The sequence below is a fragment of the Vombatus ursinus genome, unplaced genomic scaffold, assembly GCF_900497805.2.
Source record: "Vombatus ursinus unplaced genomic scaffold, bare-nosed wombat genome assembly UNPS02014812.1, whole genome shotgun sequence".
Classification (NCBI taxonomy): Eukaryota; Metazoa; Chordata; class Mammalia; order Diprotodontia; family Vombatidae; genus Vombatus; species Vombatus ursinus.
Genome location: NW_020954590.1, coordinates 18822685 through 18838609, shown reverse-complemented (window position 1 = coordinate 18838609; position 15925 = coordinate 18822685). Strand labels below are relative to the sequence as shown.

Genomic DNA, 15925 nt, shown 5'->3' with positions numbered 1-15925 from the left:
CCTCAGTTTCCTCAATTGCAAAATGGGGATAATAATAGCACTTACCTCTGCAGGGTTTTGTGAGGATCAAATGAGATATTTGTAGATAGCACAACAGCTGGCTATGAAAATGTTAGTTATTATTATTGCTATGATTACTTCATCTTCTGTGAAGATCTACAACTCCTTTGTGACTTGTCTTCTTAGAGATTTGCTCGGGGCAGAGAGGTTAAGAGACTAAAAATCTACAGTCTCAAAGCTAATGACAGTCAGGGGTTGCACCTGAATACCTAGTCCAGTCCTCTATCTTCTACATCTCACTGCTTTCATTTCACTATTGATATGGAGAGTAAAAAATATGTGAGCAGATTTGTTACTTTTTTCTTTAAAAATCTAATTTTTAGAACTTTGAAAAAATCTGACCTGATTAAATATTGATTCTAATTTCTTTTCAGGTTTGCAGCTTATGAGAGTGTTTTATTTTGTATAAGTGACATTTATACCTAAAACATACATGTATGAGAGAGCCAGAAAATGATACAAGCAATCTCCATGTATGAGGCAGACAGGGAAGCTTTTGAGGTCTTCTAAATACTAAATCTTCCATTTGAGCACCTGTGCTACATTATCAGAAGAGAATCAACAGTTTAATCTTTATAGCAGCAGGCTGCAGGGAGAGAATAAAGGGAAAGGAAAGAAGCCTGTAAATAATCAATACAGAAAAAACCATGATTAGCATGCTAATTACTCCCTTGCTGAGCTGAACTGAATCAGACAGTGTTCAGGGGAACAGCAGCAGCACATACAGGTGTTTCTTGTGTCAGGGACATCAGCATCTATACTCACTCTAAACTGGTTCTCCTTTCTTGACATAAATAAGATTTTAATGGATCGCATGGTTATTTACCTCCAAATTTTGTTGTTGTTAGAAGCTTATATGGAAGAAGCAAGTTGCAACTGTTTTCATTTCTTTTTTCCTCAAGTTCCTCAAGTTAGAAGCATATAGGAATATAGCTCCTCCCTTCCAGAACGGATCTGGAAAATGTTGCAAATGACCACTAAAACAAAAGTCCTCCCTACCCTGTCCATCCTCCTTTCCCCTCCTTCCCCCAAACAAGAAGAGATCCGTTATACCTATGAAGACGACATATCCCGGGGAGCATGGTCTCATCTGCATACACAATCATTGACCAGCATTGAACAGCAGCAAATCATTACTAATCCTTGAACCATTTGAGGAAGGGTCATTAAAATCAGCTCAGGAGGGCAGTGGAGCTTAGTGGATAGAGAACCAGTCTGATGTCAGCATGGCCTGCCAAAAAGACTCATGTCTGAAATCTGTTGACTGACCCTGGACAATTCACTGAACTTCTCAATATCCCCAGGTGTGTCTCTAAGATGGTAAGTTCCAGAATTTTTGTATATCTGTAGTGGCAGAAGGGAGTATCCTAGAGTTCTCTGCACCAATAAATCTAGGTCTGAAGACAAAAAAGAAAAGGACTCAGTATAGAAGGCAGAAAGCCCCTCTCTCAAGACCTCCTCTGTAGCTATCTCAGCACCTAACACAGGGCACTGTAAAGAGTTGGCACTTAACTGCTGAACTGATATCTATCTGTTGAATGAATAAAAGAATGAATGAACAATCATCCTGATTATGCTGCCACACTGCTTTACCCACCTGTTGCAGATCTTAAAACCCTACATTTAAGTAGTAGTTCCAGATCCATCCCTTGTTTGTTTTCTTGGTGTTTGACATAAGCTTTGGTCTTAATTGTGCTTGTGAAGTTGGTCTCTGTTCCTGCTGATGCCCTTCGGGACCTTCACAAGATAAGGCTAGGGTGTGTGCCACGATAAAACTTCCGCTGATACTCTCTGCCTGGGTTGGGCCTTTGAATGTTAACCTCAACTTTTTTACCCAAACTCCAAAATTTTCTGGTATCCTTGATGTTTTTACTTCTTATATATGTTTGCTAACATTCCTGAGTAGAAGGAGTTTTGAAAAAGGAGTCAGGAAGATGTGAGTTCAAATCCTACCTCAGATACATTCTAGGTGTGACACTGGGAAATTCATTTAACAGCTCGGGGCCTCAGTTTCCTCATCTGTAAAATGAGGATAGAAACAGCATGTATTTCACAAGGGTTTTTTTTTTTGTGGGTAGCAAATGCAACGACAGAGCTATGATTTTTGCTAACCTTAAAGCAACTTATAAATGTAAACCACCATTATTGTCATTATAACCATTATTATCGTTATCATTATTTTGTTTCTAGGAGAGATGACTTTCTGTTTTTAGTATGTTCTAATAATTACTCTTAGAACAACTCCTGGTTGGAGCCTCCTGGCCTGTTGTCAGTGCCTACTGGTCTGGCATTAACCAATTAAATGCCACTTGGCCCACAAAACCCCTGTATGGCAGGTAGTAAAAGCATACTAAACAAGTCGACATGTACTAAAATGCTGGAAACAAAAATGATAAAGGCTATAACAGTAGGATATCAAGGATATCCTCACTATGCATATGTTTGGGAAATTAACTACTTTAAGTCCATTGCAGAGTGTGGATTTTTTATGTCATAATTATAATTAGTATTTCAAATTTTTATTGAAACTAAAAACCTTTTAAAATCAGAGTTGCCAATGGTAAGCAAACCATAAAATCAATAAAAAAGAAAAAAAATATGGTACTCTTCTTGTCTGATCTCAGAAATTAAGCAGGGTTGGGCCTGGTTAGTAGCTGGATGGGAGACCACCTGGGAATATCAGGTAGTGTTGTTGTTGTTGTTTAGTTGTTCAGTCCTGTCCGGCTCTTTGGATGCCATTTGGAGTTCTCCTGGCAAAGATATTGAAGTGGCTTGCCATTTCCTTCTCCAGCTCATTGTACAGTGTCTGAGACCAGATTTGAACTCAGGTCCTCCTGACTCCATGGCTGCCACTCTATCCACTGGGCCAACTAACTACCCCATCACATGTTGTAGATCAAATGTTGTAAAACATCAAATGTTTAAAAATAAAATTAAAAAATACAAAATACATCATAACTATAAGCACATTCTTTGTTTTCAATTTTCCTTTATCACTCTATTAAAAGTACATATATTTAAGTTTTTTTTAAAAAGAATAGCCTATTCTCATTTTAAAATATTTTACCTATCTTTAAAAAAAGATCATGATAAGCAAATTAAAGCAATTAATTATAGACACTACATCCAAATGAATTCAATATGAGTATTATTTAATAAACACCTACTATGTGCCAGGCACTATGATAGGCAATAGGGATATAACACCAAAAAAAAGAAAGTCTTTTCCCTTAAGGTGTTTTACTTTCTACACAAAAAAGCCCATAGTCCATGATCAGTACAACATAGTGGAAAGGGCACCAATTTTAGTCACAGGACCTAAGTTCAAATTCTACCTCTGACACTTACCTATGTAACTTTGGGTAAGTCACAATTTCCCTGAGCCCCAATGTCTTCATCCATAAAATGAGCAAGTGGCTAAGATTGTTGTTGAGGTCCCTTTTACTTCTTGGTCTCTGGCCCTATTTAACCTTTGATCTTATGATAATGCACTAATACTATATATCAATGCACAAAGTAACCAGAATCAATACATTTTCACTACCTACCTCAAAGGGTCTTTGTGGGAAAAGTGGTATGTAAATGTAAATTGTAATTATCAAATCAGTGTGATAATTGCAGCAGGCATGTTTCCAACAACAAATATTTCTAGAGAACCTACTTATAATAATGATTCACATATAAGCAGTCCTTTTTATAGAAGGCCTATACACTGTTTTGATTACAATTCCTATTTTACTTATCAGGAAACTCAGGTCCAAAGGGTTTAAGTGGGTTGCCTATGATCATACAATCAGTATCAGCAGTGGGATTTGAACCCTGGCTCTCCTGACTCGAGGTTCAGTACTCTGCCCTTCATACCACACTGATTCTAGACTATCATAGATATGAGAATTAATATATATATATGTGGATAATTTTGGTTTTTTTTTAAGTTTCAATTTTTATTAGTATTTTTGGCTCAACACATGCTGTGTGAGTTTGATATAATGTTAAGCACATTGGACCTCAACTTACAGTTTAATCCCTATTTTGCCACCTTAATTAGCCATATGACTTTAGGAGTTACAATCTCTCTGAATCTCAGTTTCTGTACCTGTCAAATACTTTGACCTCCTCCCTTATAGGGTTGTTGTAAGGAAAATGCTTTATAAACTCCATAAATATGAGCTCTAGTCACAGAAATGGAGCAGTTTTGCCTTTGGCTCTTTTCCCTGCAAGATAATCAGAGCACTAAAACATCTGATTTATATATCAAAAATATAACATGCTTGATATATGTCCTTTTCCCTACACTGAGTATGGAAGAGTTATTTACAGTTTTCCTTGCTTGTTAAGCACTCAATCTTGATTTGGTCTTCTTCTAGGTACACCACAAATTTTGTCACACCAGGGTCTGTGTTGGGACATACAATATACCAAAAAGAGAATAATTCTTTAAAGACATCCAGAAATATACAATGGGGTGTTATAAATCTGCATTTTATCTTAAGATGACTATTAATATTCTGCTTGGACAGGATTCAAAACAAGTATGAAGATACAAATGTAGCTGAAATAAAAGTCTTTTAAACTTGCTTTGGAACTTCCAAATCTGGAATAAACAACAATGATGTGGCAGGAGAGGTTGGCATCTGGCTGTCAAGGAGCTATCAATGAATCAATACTAGGCTTCTATAATATCACTGAAATTTTGGCATTTGGCTGACAAAAGTAGTAGAGCAGCAGAGAAAGACCCAACATTCTGTTGCCATCACCTAGTTACACCTTGATCTACAAGGACTCATCCAGGAACAAATGAAATGTGACTCCTACATCTAGTTTATCCCACGATTCCCATTTCCATTTTGTAACTCTCACCATATCACAGACACTAGGGAGTACAAATATAAATAAGACATGATCCCTGTCCTCAAGGAACTTTCAATCTAGTCATGAGGATGACAGGTACATATCACAATTCAAGGATGAAAAATGCGTGTGGGTGGTATAAAAAATTCTAAGGAGGGAGCTATTTCTGGTCAGGGAGATCAGAGAAAGTTTTATGCAGAAAGTAAATTTCAACAAATAGAGATGGTAAAGAGTATATTTCAGGCAAAGAGGATGTCACAAGCAAAGGCCTAGAGGTAGGAAAGGAAGGGAAGAAGTTTTGGCATGATAAATAGTCTGATTTCACTGCAAAACATAATATGCAAAAAGAAGTAATGGGAGATAAAACTGGAAAAATAGGTGGTGTCAGATTATAAAGGTTTTTGAATGCCAATCAATCATTAAACATTTAACAAGTACTTTCTATGTCTCAGGTACTATGCTTTGTACTGGGAATACAAAGACAAAATGAAACAGTGTCTGATTTCAAGAAGCTAACACTCTAATACAAGAAAATATAAATATAAAGAAGTGTATATATATATGGTGAAGAATACATACAAGGTAATCTTGACAGACTAGAAGTGACAATGTATGATTTGAGCTGTCCTTTTTTTTACCACTACTATTCTTGTTTGTTTGTTTGTTTGTTTGTTTTTGTTGTTGTTGTTGACAAGTTTTTGTCCAATATTCTTGTTCCCTTCAAGCTGGGGACTATTTTAGAAGAGGGGAAAAAAACTTCTTGAAAGGGGAGAAAATGAAAGACAAGGGCAAAACATGAGATAAAATAAATGGGGAATGAGGAAGGCAGCAATAAGGAAGCCAGAAGTTCCAATCCTTTTTGATATCTATCAATTTATTGACACAGTTGAATTGAAAGGCGTCCTAGAAGGTTTTCCAATATTTGCTTTTTTCTAAACCAGATCATTTTAAAACTTGGACTCCTGGATTTACTAGGTATCAGAGGAGAACAATTTTTTTTAAGAACACCCATCTTCCAGACTGACCCCACTCATGTGGTCTTGTTTATCATAAGAAGGGAATCCCAAGGCTCTCCAGAGTTCAATACCCATCTTTCTATCTGGATGTGCATAACTAATATCCAAATGAAGACTCTTATTCTGCTGGGTTCTTCTTAGGCTGGTTTTCTAATTTTTGGTTCTGGTTCTAGCTAAATATACTGCTTTCTAATCCTCCTTCCCACACACTGGACGCCTTATACCAGGAGTACCATGTTATTTCATCATGTAGAGGCTATTTCCCTTAATTAGGTGCCTAAAATGTGCCTTGGAATATTTAAGTCTTTTTTCGTGCCAGCTGAAGGGTCTACTTTCCTCTAACTTTGTTGGTTACCTCCCTCAGTCACTGCGTATTGATCTTTTTACCATTTCATATGGTAAGTGCTTCACCTCTTTAATAATCATTTTTTATATCTTTGTTGTAGGATTCTAGGTCTATTTTGTCTTCTTTGAGTATGGTAACCAAAACTGTGTAGCATAATCAAAGTCAATGCAGCATGATTTGGTACTAAGGTGATGCTGATATTGATTGATTTTCTCATGGCAGACAAGGAGTTCAAAGCCATTGGTGAAGTAGGTTAGGAGGGTCATATAAATGGGTGTTAATGGACTTATTCTTCTGATAAATGAACTACTGATTACAAGAAAATTGTTCCCTTTGGAAAGGGATGAACTACCATGATTTCAGTGTTCTAATTAGTGGATGAGCTCATTCAATATACTTAAATAAGCTGGGATAAGGTAAGTACCTATGAACATTGCACAATATTGAATGGCCTGGCTCAGATCTAGGGTATTTAGTTACTGTATGTTAGTTTGCCTTGTTTCCATATTTAATCAATAAGAAGAAAAAACAACTTTATGCTTGTTCTGTAAGTATTCATTCATATAGTTATAGTGACATAGACACACAAAAAGTTCTTAATAGATAATGGTACAGGAATTGAAAGAAAACTTTTTTTTTTAACCAGGTCTGTAAATTCAACCATGTAATGAGCTCCCAGTGAGGAAATTCACTTTAAGGATGCAGGATCAGCTCTTGTTTCGCAAGTTATGGTTTTAGAGATTGGCCTAGGAAATCAAGGGGCTGTGATTCATGAAGAGAAGTTTCATTGAATGAAGGGTAAATATGCCTTAAAGGTGGTGCTTGATCCCAGGTTCTCCTTACTCAGAGGCCAGCCCTTTATCATAGCCTCTTCATCATAGCTGCCTCGAGCTATTATGTGGCTACCACAATTAATGCAATTCAGAACACTTTGGGAGTGTTTTAGTTCTGTTTGTGATAATTAAAGTGTAATATGTAGAGGTCCACAATTATTGCCAAGGTTTGGAAAACAGGAGTAGTACCATTGAGATAAGGTTAAAGAAACAGGAATAATTTAGGCTAGAGAAATTACTGAGATTATTTAATAATATTCTTCAAGCATATGAATTGGTATTAAACAAAGCATAGTAAGTAACCAATGGTTTTTATCTGAAAGTTTGATGTATTCTTTTACTGAGTATGAAAAATGGTATTTTCAGGTCTCCCTTAAGGCAGAGGATAGGTTGGATTCTTCCTATTCTCTCATATTATTGTAGTTCATTATTATTATATTATCATTATTCCAAGCTGTATATAATCTCAACATAGAAAATTATTTAAAGCATATAGACTAGGATCTTATACTCAAAACTAGTTAACAGGCAATAAAACTATAATGTAAACCAGGGCATTACTTAATATGTAAAATTCTATATACATATATGAAATGCGCTGAACACCAAAGAAACATAAGTGTTATGTCAATAAATACCATGTCCCTCAAAGATTATACCTGGTTTCCTAAAAGTAAATATGAAAATTCATGTACAAGGAAAACTCAGAAGAGGCTCAAACTATATAATAAGAAGTGCTCTAGTGTACCCAAATACATTCTAACTCCAAGAGTATCATTTATTATAACTTTCTTAAGGAGTACAGGTGCTCTCTACACATTTAAGACACTAATATAGTTCTCCTGGTAAAGTTTTAAATTGGAGTGTGGGTGAAGGGGAAGGATTTACTATTCAATTGAAGTCATTTGGGTATGGAAAAGCAAGGGAATAGATGGCAGTTGATATGGAATCCATTTAAATAAAAAAAAATTATTTGAATAGGGCTATGAACCGCATGCTTTAGTTGTATTACTGTATAGTAGAATGCCAGTAATTTCCATACCATTTGGCCATTAAAGCACAGAGGACAATGTAGATATTTAAATAACCAAACAATAGATTCTTTCATAGAAATGCAGCAAAGGGTTCATCTGGGTTAGCTAAGATTCCTTTAGCTTGATAATACAAGTTTAGTCAAAGTTTATTGCTTATGATCAATAAAGCTCCTCAAAAATCAGTCAATTTAGTTTTAACCCATGCCAGATAATTGTGTTAAAAACTAGCTAAGAAAATGAATAGATGAAGAATTTAAAAAAAAAATCTAAAATGAAGGGTATGCTGCTAGAACATTCAGTGTTATTACATATAAAATGTTTAGGTCATAAAACTGTGGTTCATGATTGCTATTAGTCTGCAGCGTTTTGCTAAGTATATGAATAACTCTTATAGATACACAGTCAGTATTAATACAAATTTTTAAATAGAAGATTGTTCTACTTTTATAAATTTATAACATTATACATCTACATTTATCTACATTTACAACAAGGTAAAACTTAGTCCTCTTAGTGAAAACCTCATTCTGGGAAATGAACTTATTTCCACAACTCCATCTGTAACCAGAAAAACTAGAAATATTTTCTATAAATGTTTTCAAAAGAAAACCTTTCCCCTCTAACAATGATTAACTTTGGTTACACAAACAAATTATACAACCTCTAAAGCTGTCTTGACCACAGAGATTCCTTTAATAATCTGCATATTATTACACAGTTGATCACCTCCTTACAGGGAGGCTTACTGAAACAATGGATTTACTCAATGTTAGCCTAGATGGGTTAATTTACCTCCCAAAGCACCACTCTTCAAACCAAAGTGTACCACACTTAACCACTGAGTCTAGTCCATGTATGTTAATAGTCCTTGAAATCATCTAACACTGAGAACAGCAATTAATTTTCAGGACAAAAAAGGATAAAATTGTAGTCTTGACTATTCTTCTTTTAGAGGAGAAAACAAATTACCCAGAACCATAGGCAACTTAGCTGGAGGCTCTCATTTATTCTGTATTTATATGCAGGGAATAATGTGTAACAACCTTTGAAACACTTCTGCCTCCTGTGTGAGGGCAGATCTCTCCTTAGTTTCCTCTACTTTCAAGTTGAGAAGAACTACAGCTCACAGAGTCTCGTGGTCAGTCAATACCTTGCCAGAGGTTCTTATATATGTGTTTCCTCAGTATGCACGTGTTAGAAATATCTTTTCACCTATTGCAACAGATTCTATACATACTACCTATGTATAAAACTTCCTCACAAGTCACTAGGATCTCCAGTCTAAGAAGACCAAACCACAGGGATACCCAATAATGCAACTGGGTTTATGGCCAGGTGCATGCTTCTGATTATTTAGTTTTATGAGGTTCACACTGTCATGCAGAATACTTGGTTCCCAACCAAAAGACATTTTCTAATAAAAAGTAAATTACTTTTATAAATGTTATTGTTTCCAGAGAAGTGAGGGCTTAAAAAAAAGAGCCCAACAATTTTCCCATTCCATAGTTCCTATTCAATAGTCCATTTCCCCCATTCTATAGTCCATTTTTCCTACTCTACAATCCATTTCCATTTCACATATAAATGAAAATTACTGACTCTTTGTTTTTCTTCCTCATGGTATCTATCCACACACTTCAGGTTATGGTTCTTAATGAGAATGAAAATTTATGTAATTTATTACATTTGACACCCCAACTATAAGAAATGAAATATTGAAGGAATGTATAGAATTCATACCAATTAAATACCTGAATCATTTTTAAAAGTTAAAATTACAATAAAATTTAAAATGATTTGCAATAAATATCTAGGTTTGATTTGAAACAATCCATAGAGAGTAATCCTTCTATTAACTGGTAAGTAGTATTCCTATCATAAAGTCCATTATGAGTGTGGTATTTGGGAAAAGTTCTGCCTCTGGAGTAAGAAGACCTAGATTCTAATGCCAACTCTGATACTTACTAGCTATGTGACCTTAAGGAAGTAATTTCATCTTCCTAGACTTCTGCTTCCTCATCTTTAATAAGAGGAAGTTGGGCTAGATGGCCTCTGACCACCCTTTCAGCTCGAAATCTATAATCCTATAATCAGAAATTTAATTACTTAATAGCAGGAATAATATGGGAGGCATATTATTTCAGGATGTAGATTTCTCCCATATTTCACCTCAACAAGGCAATGTCTCTTCTTTGGAAAAAAGCAGGCTTTGGACCTCTTGGATTTTAAGAAGGAAGTAAAATTTTTCCTTACTCTCTTTGGATGGGGCTTGACCCAATAGCACAGAGGTGATATAAGGCCTTTGCCCTAGTGGTATTTTCTCCCTCCACTCCCTGCTGACCAAACAAGATGACCTTCCCTCCTCTTTCCTTCCCTCCTCCCTCCCCTTGCTCCCAAGTGTAGCCTTCCCCTTAGATATGCCCTGACCCTGGTCACAACTTGTGAATCCTATATGACAGAGTCACTCTCTCTGCTTCCTCAGTTTCTGCCCCTATGGATCCAGTGCTGAGGAGGCTGGACCATCAAGTAACCTTTATACACAGGACAACGTTTTTCCAGATGATCCTTGTTCCCCAATGAAAACCCAGACAAACTCAACAAAAAGGGAGAGAAGGTATTTCTTCATTTCAGAAAACAATTCTTTTCTTTAAAAAAAAAACAAACAGAAAAACAAAAACAAAAACAACTCGCTAGTAGATTTAATTAGTAACCTCACAGTACAATTAAACAAGAATGGCTGGTTTTTTTTGTTTGTTTTTTACAAAATAATCACTTATGTAGAATTTCTCAAGAACACATCTGTTGTAAAGTGAGGGATAATTGTTGACAGTATTTGACACTTCTCTACTCTGGGGGAAGTATCACATTAACCAACTACTGCAACATGTAGACCTTACTTTATAATAGGTTCAATTTTTGCAGAGTTGCTTTAATATGGAAAATAATTCCATTTGAGATGTGTTTGGGGTTAAGTCTTTTTAATGATTAGTGCCATAAAAATATGTTCTTCCTTGTAAACATGCAAACAAAATATATTGTATCTAAAGATAAGCAGCTCCCTGAAATACATAAATAGCACAAAGTTCTAAGCACACAGAATTAAACACTGTATTTTGCATACCTTTGCAGCTACTGATGAATTAGGCTTCTCTAGCAGGTCCCAGAGTTTCTTCCTTTTTTCAGGACAGCAGGTATTATCAAACTCTTCTCCCTCTCTCTCTCTCATAGTCTCTGCCTCTCGTCTCAACTCTTCATTCATTTGTTCTTTCTTTTGATGGTATCTTGCTTGGCAACAAGACTCTAAGTATATTTCATCAATCCCCCAGTAATCAAGCTCTTGGCCAAAAGAGAGGGCACACATTTCTTCCATCATGTGGAGTTTCCCTGTCCTGTAGAAATTTAAAATGGACGTAAAAGCTCCTGGATGCCGATCAAAGAAATATTCGTTCTCATTCAAATTGTAGTCATCGCACACTTCCAGAAGAGTTTCATGAGTATTACAGTCTCGGAGCTTCCCTAATCGTGTTCTTGGAAGTCTATCCAAGGTCCTCCACAGCACTTCATGGTTTAGGCCACCTACATTTATTTTAACTCTCCGGGAACAATTTTTACTTCTGATGATCTCCACAGGTTCTGGAGGAAGGGAAAGAGTAGACCTTGAAGTCTTTCGATTTAGGCCAGGGGGAGCCTTCTCTGCCATTTTGAACTCGATGAGCCTGAAGAGCCAATATCCTTCAATGAATGAGTAGTAGGATTATCAATTGAAGTAATAATCCATCTCAAAGTGTATTTCTATTGGCATAACTGTAAGAAACCAATAACAAACATTTATTGTCTATGTCTCAAGCAATAATAATCACAATATTTTTATAGAATGCTCTAAGCTTAAGTACCTTCCTCAAAATAACCATAAGGATAGGTAGAGCAAGTATTTTTATCCCTATTTTGCAAATGAGAAAATTGAGGGTCATAGAGATTAAATGTCTTGGCCAAGGTTATACAAGGCAGTAAATTGCAGAGCTGGGATTCAATTCCAATATGGTTTCCATTGTGCCATACTTTCCTTTATGTAGCTAGTAAATATCAGCTATGGGTTGTGAACACATATCCCCTAACTCCAAGTCAAATATTCTTTCTATTATCCCTTATTTTATACACTGTTAAAGAAGATATAATGCAGAATTACTACTTGGACCATGGTAAGCAAATACTCATTTTATGGCCTGTTGTATACTGTATCCAGTATTGGATGACACCAAACACAGTGACCAAAAGGCCATGCTGACTTCTATATTAACTCTACATTTATGCTAAATAGTATTATTTTCTCCTTTAGTGCTCTTACTGCATAATCTGACAAAACAATCTAATGAATCCATTTCAATAAATCAGACAATTTATGGAATACCTATTATGTGTGAGGTAGTACAAAGGATGTGGAGAAGAATAAGACATGGTCCTTGTCCACTTGGAGCTTACAGTCTAGCAGGCAAGATAATACATGCTCAAAAATGACTATAATATTGGGGCAGCTAGGTGGTGCAGTGGATAGAGCACCGGCCCTGAAGTCAGGAGGACCTGAGTTCAAATCCGACCTCAGACCAAACACTTGACACTGACTAGCTGTGTGACCCTAGGCAAGTCACTTAACCCCAATTGCCTAAAAAAAATGATTATAATACAAAATATACTTCCAAAATGCAATAATAGAGACACCAAGTGCCATGTAAGTTCAGAGAGAGACAACTTACATCTAATTACTTTTAAAGATCAAGTCTCCTCCAAAGAAGGCTTTGTTTACATACTTCAATTTAATTCAATTCACTAAACATATATTAAACATCTAATTGGTTCAAGGCATTATCATAGATTCTGGGAATAAAAAGGCAAAAAAAATCTCTAGTCAAGAAGCTTACTATTCAACTGGGGGATGCAGCATGAATACAGGTAATGAAGATATGAGGTAGAGAATGATGGAGGGGTGGCAAAAAAGCTCAAAACACTTTAAGAAAGTCTGAGAATGGGAGATCTTGATTACTAGGAAGAATCATTAAAAGCTTCAAGAAAGAAGTGGCACCTGAGTTGAGTCCTGAAGGGAAATCAGAATTTCAAAAGGAAATGAAAGGGATAGATTGCATACTGGGCAATGCACAAGGATATGGAGATGGCAGTAAATGATACACAAAAGAAAGTAATGTGCAGGAAAGTTGGAAATACAGTTTGCAGACAGATAATGGAGGATTTTAAAATGCCAGTCTTCAGTGGTTGATATTTTATCCTGGAAAAAAGTCACAAATATTTGTGGGGGCGGGGACAGGAAGGAAGCGAACCTGTTGGAACTATACCTTAGGATGATTATTTTGGCAGTTCTGTGAACTGTGCTGAAATGGACTAGGGAAGGAAGAGACTTGGATCAGATGAAAGGAGACCAGAATAATAATTGATTGAGTAAAGACTATTGTGAGAGACGTTATAGAGAGAGAATTGATGTGACTTGGCAGGATTGGGTGTGGAGGAGTGAGGGGAAGTGAAGGGTCAAGGATGACATGAAGATGATCAACCTGCATGACTATGAAGATGGTAATACCTCCCAAAGAGGATGATGGAACCCTCAACATAAACAGAGAAACCTTTTAAAATATATAGAAAATGGAAAGATAGAGTTAGAAGGACTGCTCTTCCAAACAGAGAATATCCTGAACAAGAACATAGCGGTGAAAAATATATTACAGGTACAGCAAATAGTTAAATTTCGTTAGAACGAAGGGTACATGAAAGTGTGCAAGAAATAAGACAAAAATATTGTTTGAGGCTAAATATTTTAGGAACTTGAATACCAAGTGAATGTGTTTAGGCTTTACACAGTGATTAATGAGAAGCCAATGAACGTCTCTGAGCAAGGTGATGATGTGACAATATGATGGATTCTACATACAGCTTAAAAGTTTTATCTTCCAGAAATATTTTTCTCCAAGTACTTATCCTTTATGATGTTTTTTCTTGGATATGTGTTACTATGACCTGCAGCATCTTCTTAGTTTGGTCTTTCCCTACAATCTCTTAGCAGTGAGCCCTGATGTTTCAAACATTTTCCCTAGTGCATCTTCTTTTCGTTAAAACTCTATGCCTTCTCAAAGCCTGCAGCATAAGCCACTCTATAAAGAGAAGTTTCAACTTTTAGATGTAAGAAAGTTCTTATAATTAGAGCCTTCCTTTGAGGTATATACCAATTCCAGCAGGAGTCAGGCTTCCCTGCCCCTGTAGTGCAGCATCCCTTCTAATGGATAGGTTTCTTTACCAATCTTGAGACCATATCTTCTCAAATAGAAAATAATTCAAGCTTAAGAGATTTAGACTTGGCAAATTCAATGGATTTGATATACTCAACAAATATCTTTTGAATATGAATTTTATTGTGTTTAATATGTATGAGTTCAAGATTAGGCACACTTTGCTTTTAACATACTTAAAACAATATAATCCAGGTATATAAAAGCAATAAAATAAAATGAGTACTCATTTTACAGAAAGATACTTTATTTTACAAAATGATTCAGTATAGTTGTTTTACAGCAGTTTCTACTAGGGCAAATAATTAAATTGCTAAAAAATTTTGAGATAATTCAGTTGCTGAAAAATATATTTACATAAAGCTTTACAGGAACACAGATACTCTGTGTTGTGTAGGACATCCATTTGGATTAAATCAACAAAAGGGCTTGCTAATAGTCACCATTTCCAATGTCCATTTCCACCTCCCACCACCATCTCATCAACTTGGAAGTAGTGGAATAACACTAAGAAATGGAGGTTAAAGTCGACTGAATATGTAGCATGTTGAATTCCTTGTTATATTTTTTCTCTCAGCTTTATCTCTCTGATTGGAGTTTAGGGCAGGGGTCACTGTGTCTTAAAGTTTTCTGCCTTCCCCACAGTGTCAGGTAGAGTGTCTTGTAAATATTAGGCACTCACTAGATATGTTTTGATGATGCTGATGAATCTATCTATGAGTGTTGTTGTGAACTCAGTTACCAATACTATAAAGTACACCTTTATAGAACAGAAACATCTGAAGAACAGCACTACCAGCAAATCATATTACAATCTTATGCTTCCGTGGCCATCTACTTTATATGGATAGATATGCTATATTGCATTAGATCATTCTGTGATCCATGTGGGCATTTAGAACAGCCATAGTGAATGGTCAGCCGGGCTGTCAACCATTTCACTGACTCCAAGTAAGCATGGACCATATTTATTGTTTTTGAATACCACATTTTCCACTTAATTTTTCTTGTAAGTACAAGACCATGACTTATGTTGCTCAGACTGACTCCAGTGTATTATAGGAAGTTCCCAGGAAGGACTGAAAGCAAAAATTAAAGCAGTGAAAATAGCTTATATGTAAACTATGGCTGATTATAACTTACTTTACTAAAAGTCATGTTATTAAAGGCAGATGTGATAATATTTCCATCATCAGGGCATTAACTATTTTGAACAGTTAAAATGTCATAGATTAAACTGATCTTCATTTCTGATATTAGAGCAAAGATTGAAATCAACTCAAAATTGTGGGTCATTCAAAGGGTGATGGAGAGCACATGCTGGATGTAAATTGGCTACAGCATATTACTAATGAAGAACTATTGACAAGAAGTGTAAAAATATTTATCAATGAGATGGGTGACTGGAAAGGGAAGTGAGTTGGTCAGTCACCAAGAATTATTAAGTACCTACTATGTGCAAGGCACTGTGCCTATGTGTAGAGAATGAAGGAAA

General features: G+C 35.9%; 1 protein-coding gene across 1 annotated transcript in view; it reads right to left on the bottom strand.

Moving 5' to 3' along the window:
- The window catches only part of LOC114054185 (potassium voltage-gated channel subfamily B member 2), a 440542-nt gene extending 428686 nt beyond the window's left edge, over window positions 1–11856 (bottom strand). Inside the window, exon 1 of the mRNA XM_027877349.1 lies at window positions 11262–11856. Within this exon, the coding sequence (XP_027733150.1) occupies window positions 11262–11840 (579 nt within the window). The 5' untranslated portion in view covers window positions 11841–11856. The remainder of the gene's footprint in view (window positions 1–11261) is intronic.
- Between the last annotated feature and the right edge of the window lie 4069 nt (window positions 11857–15925).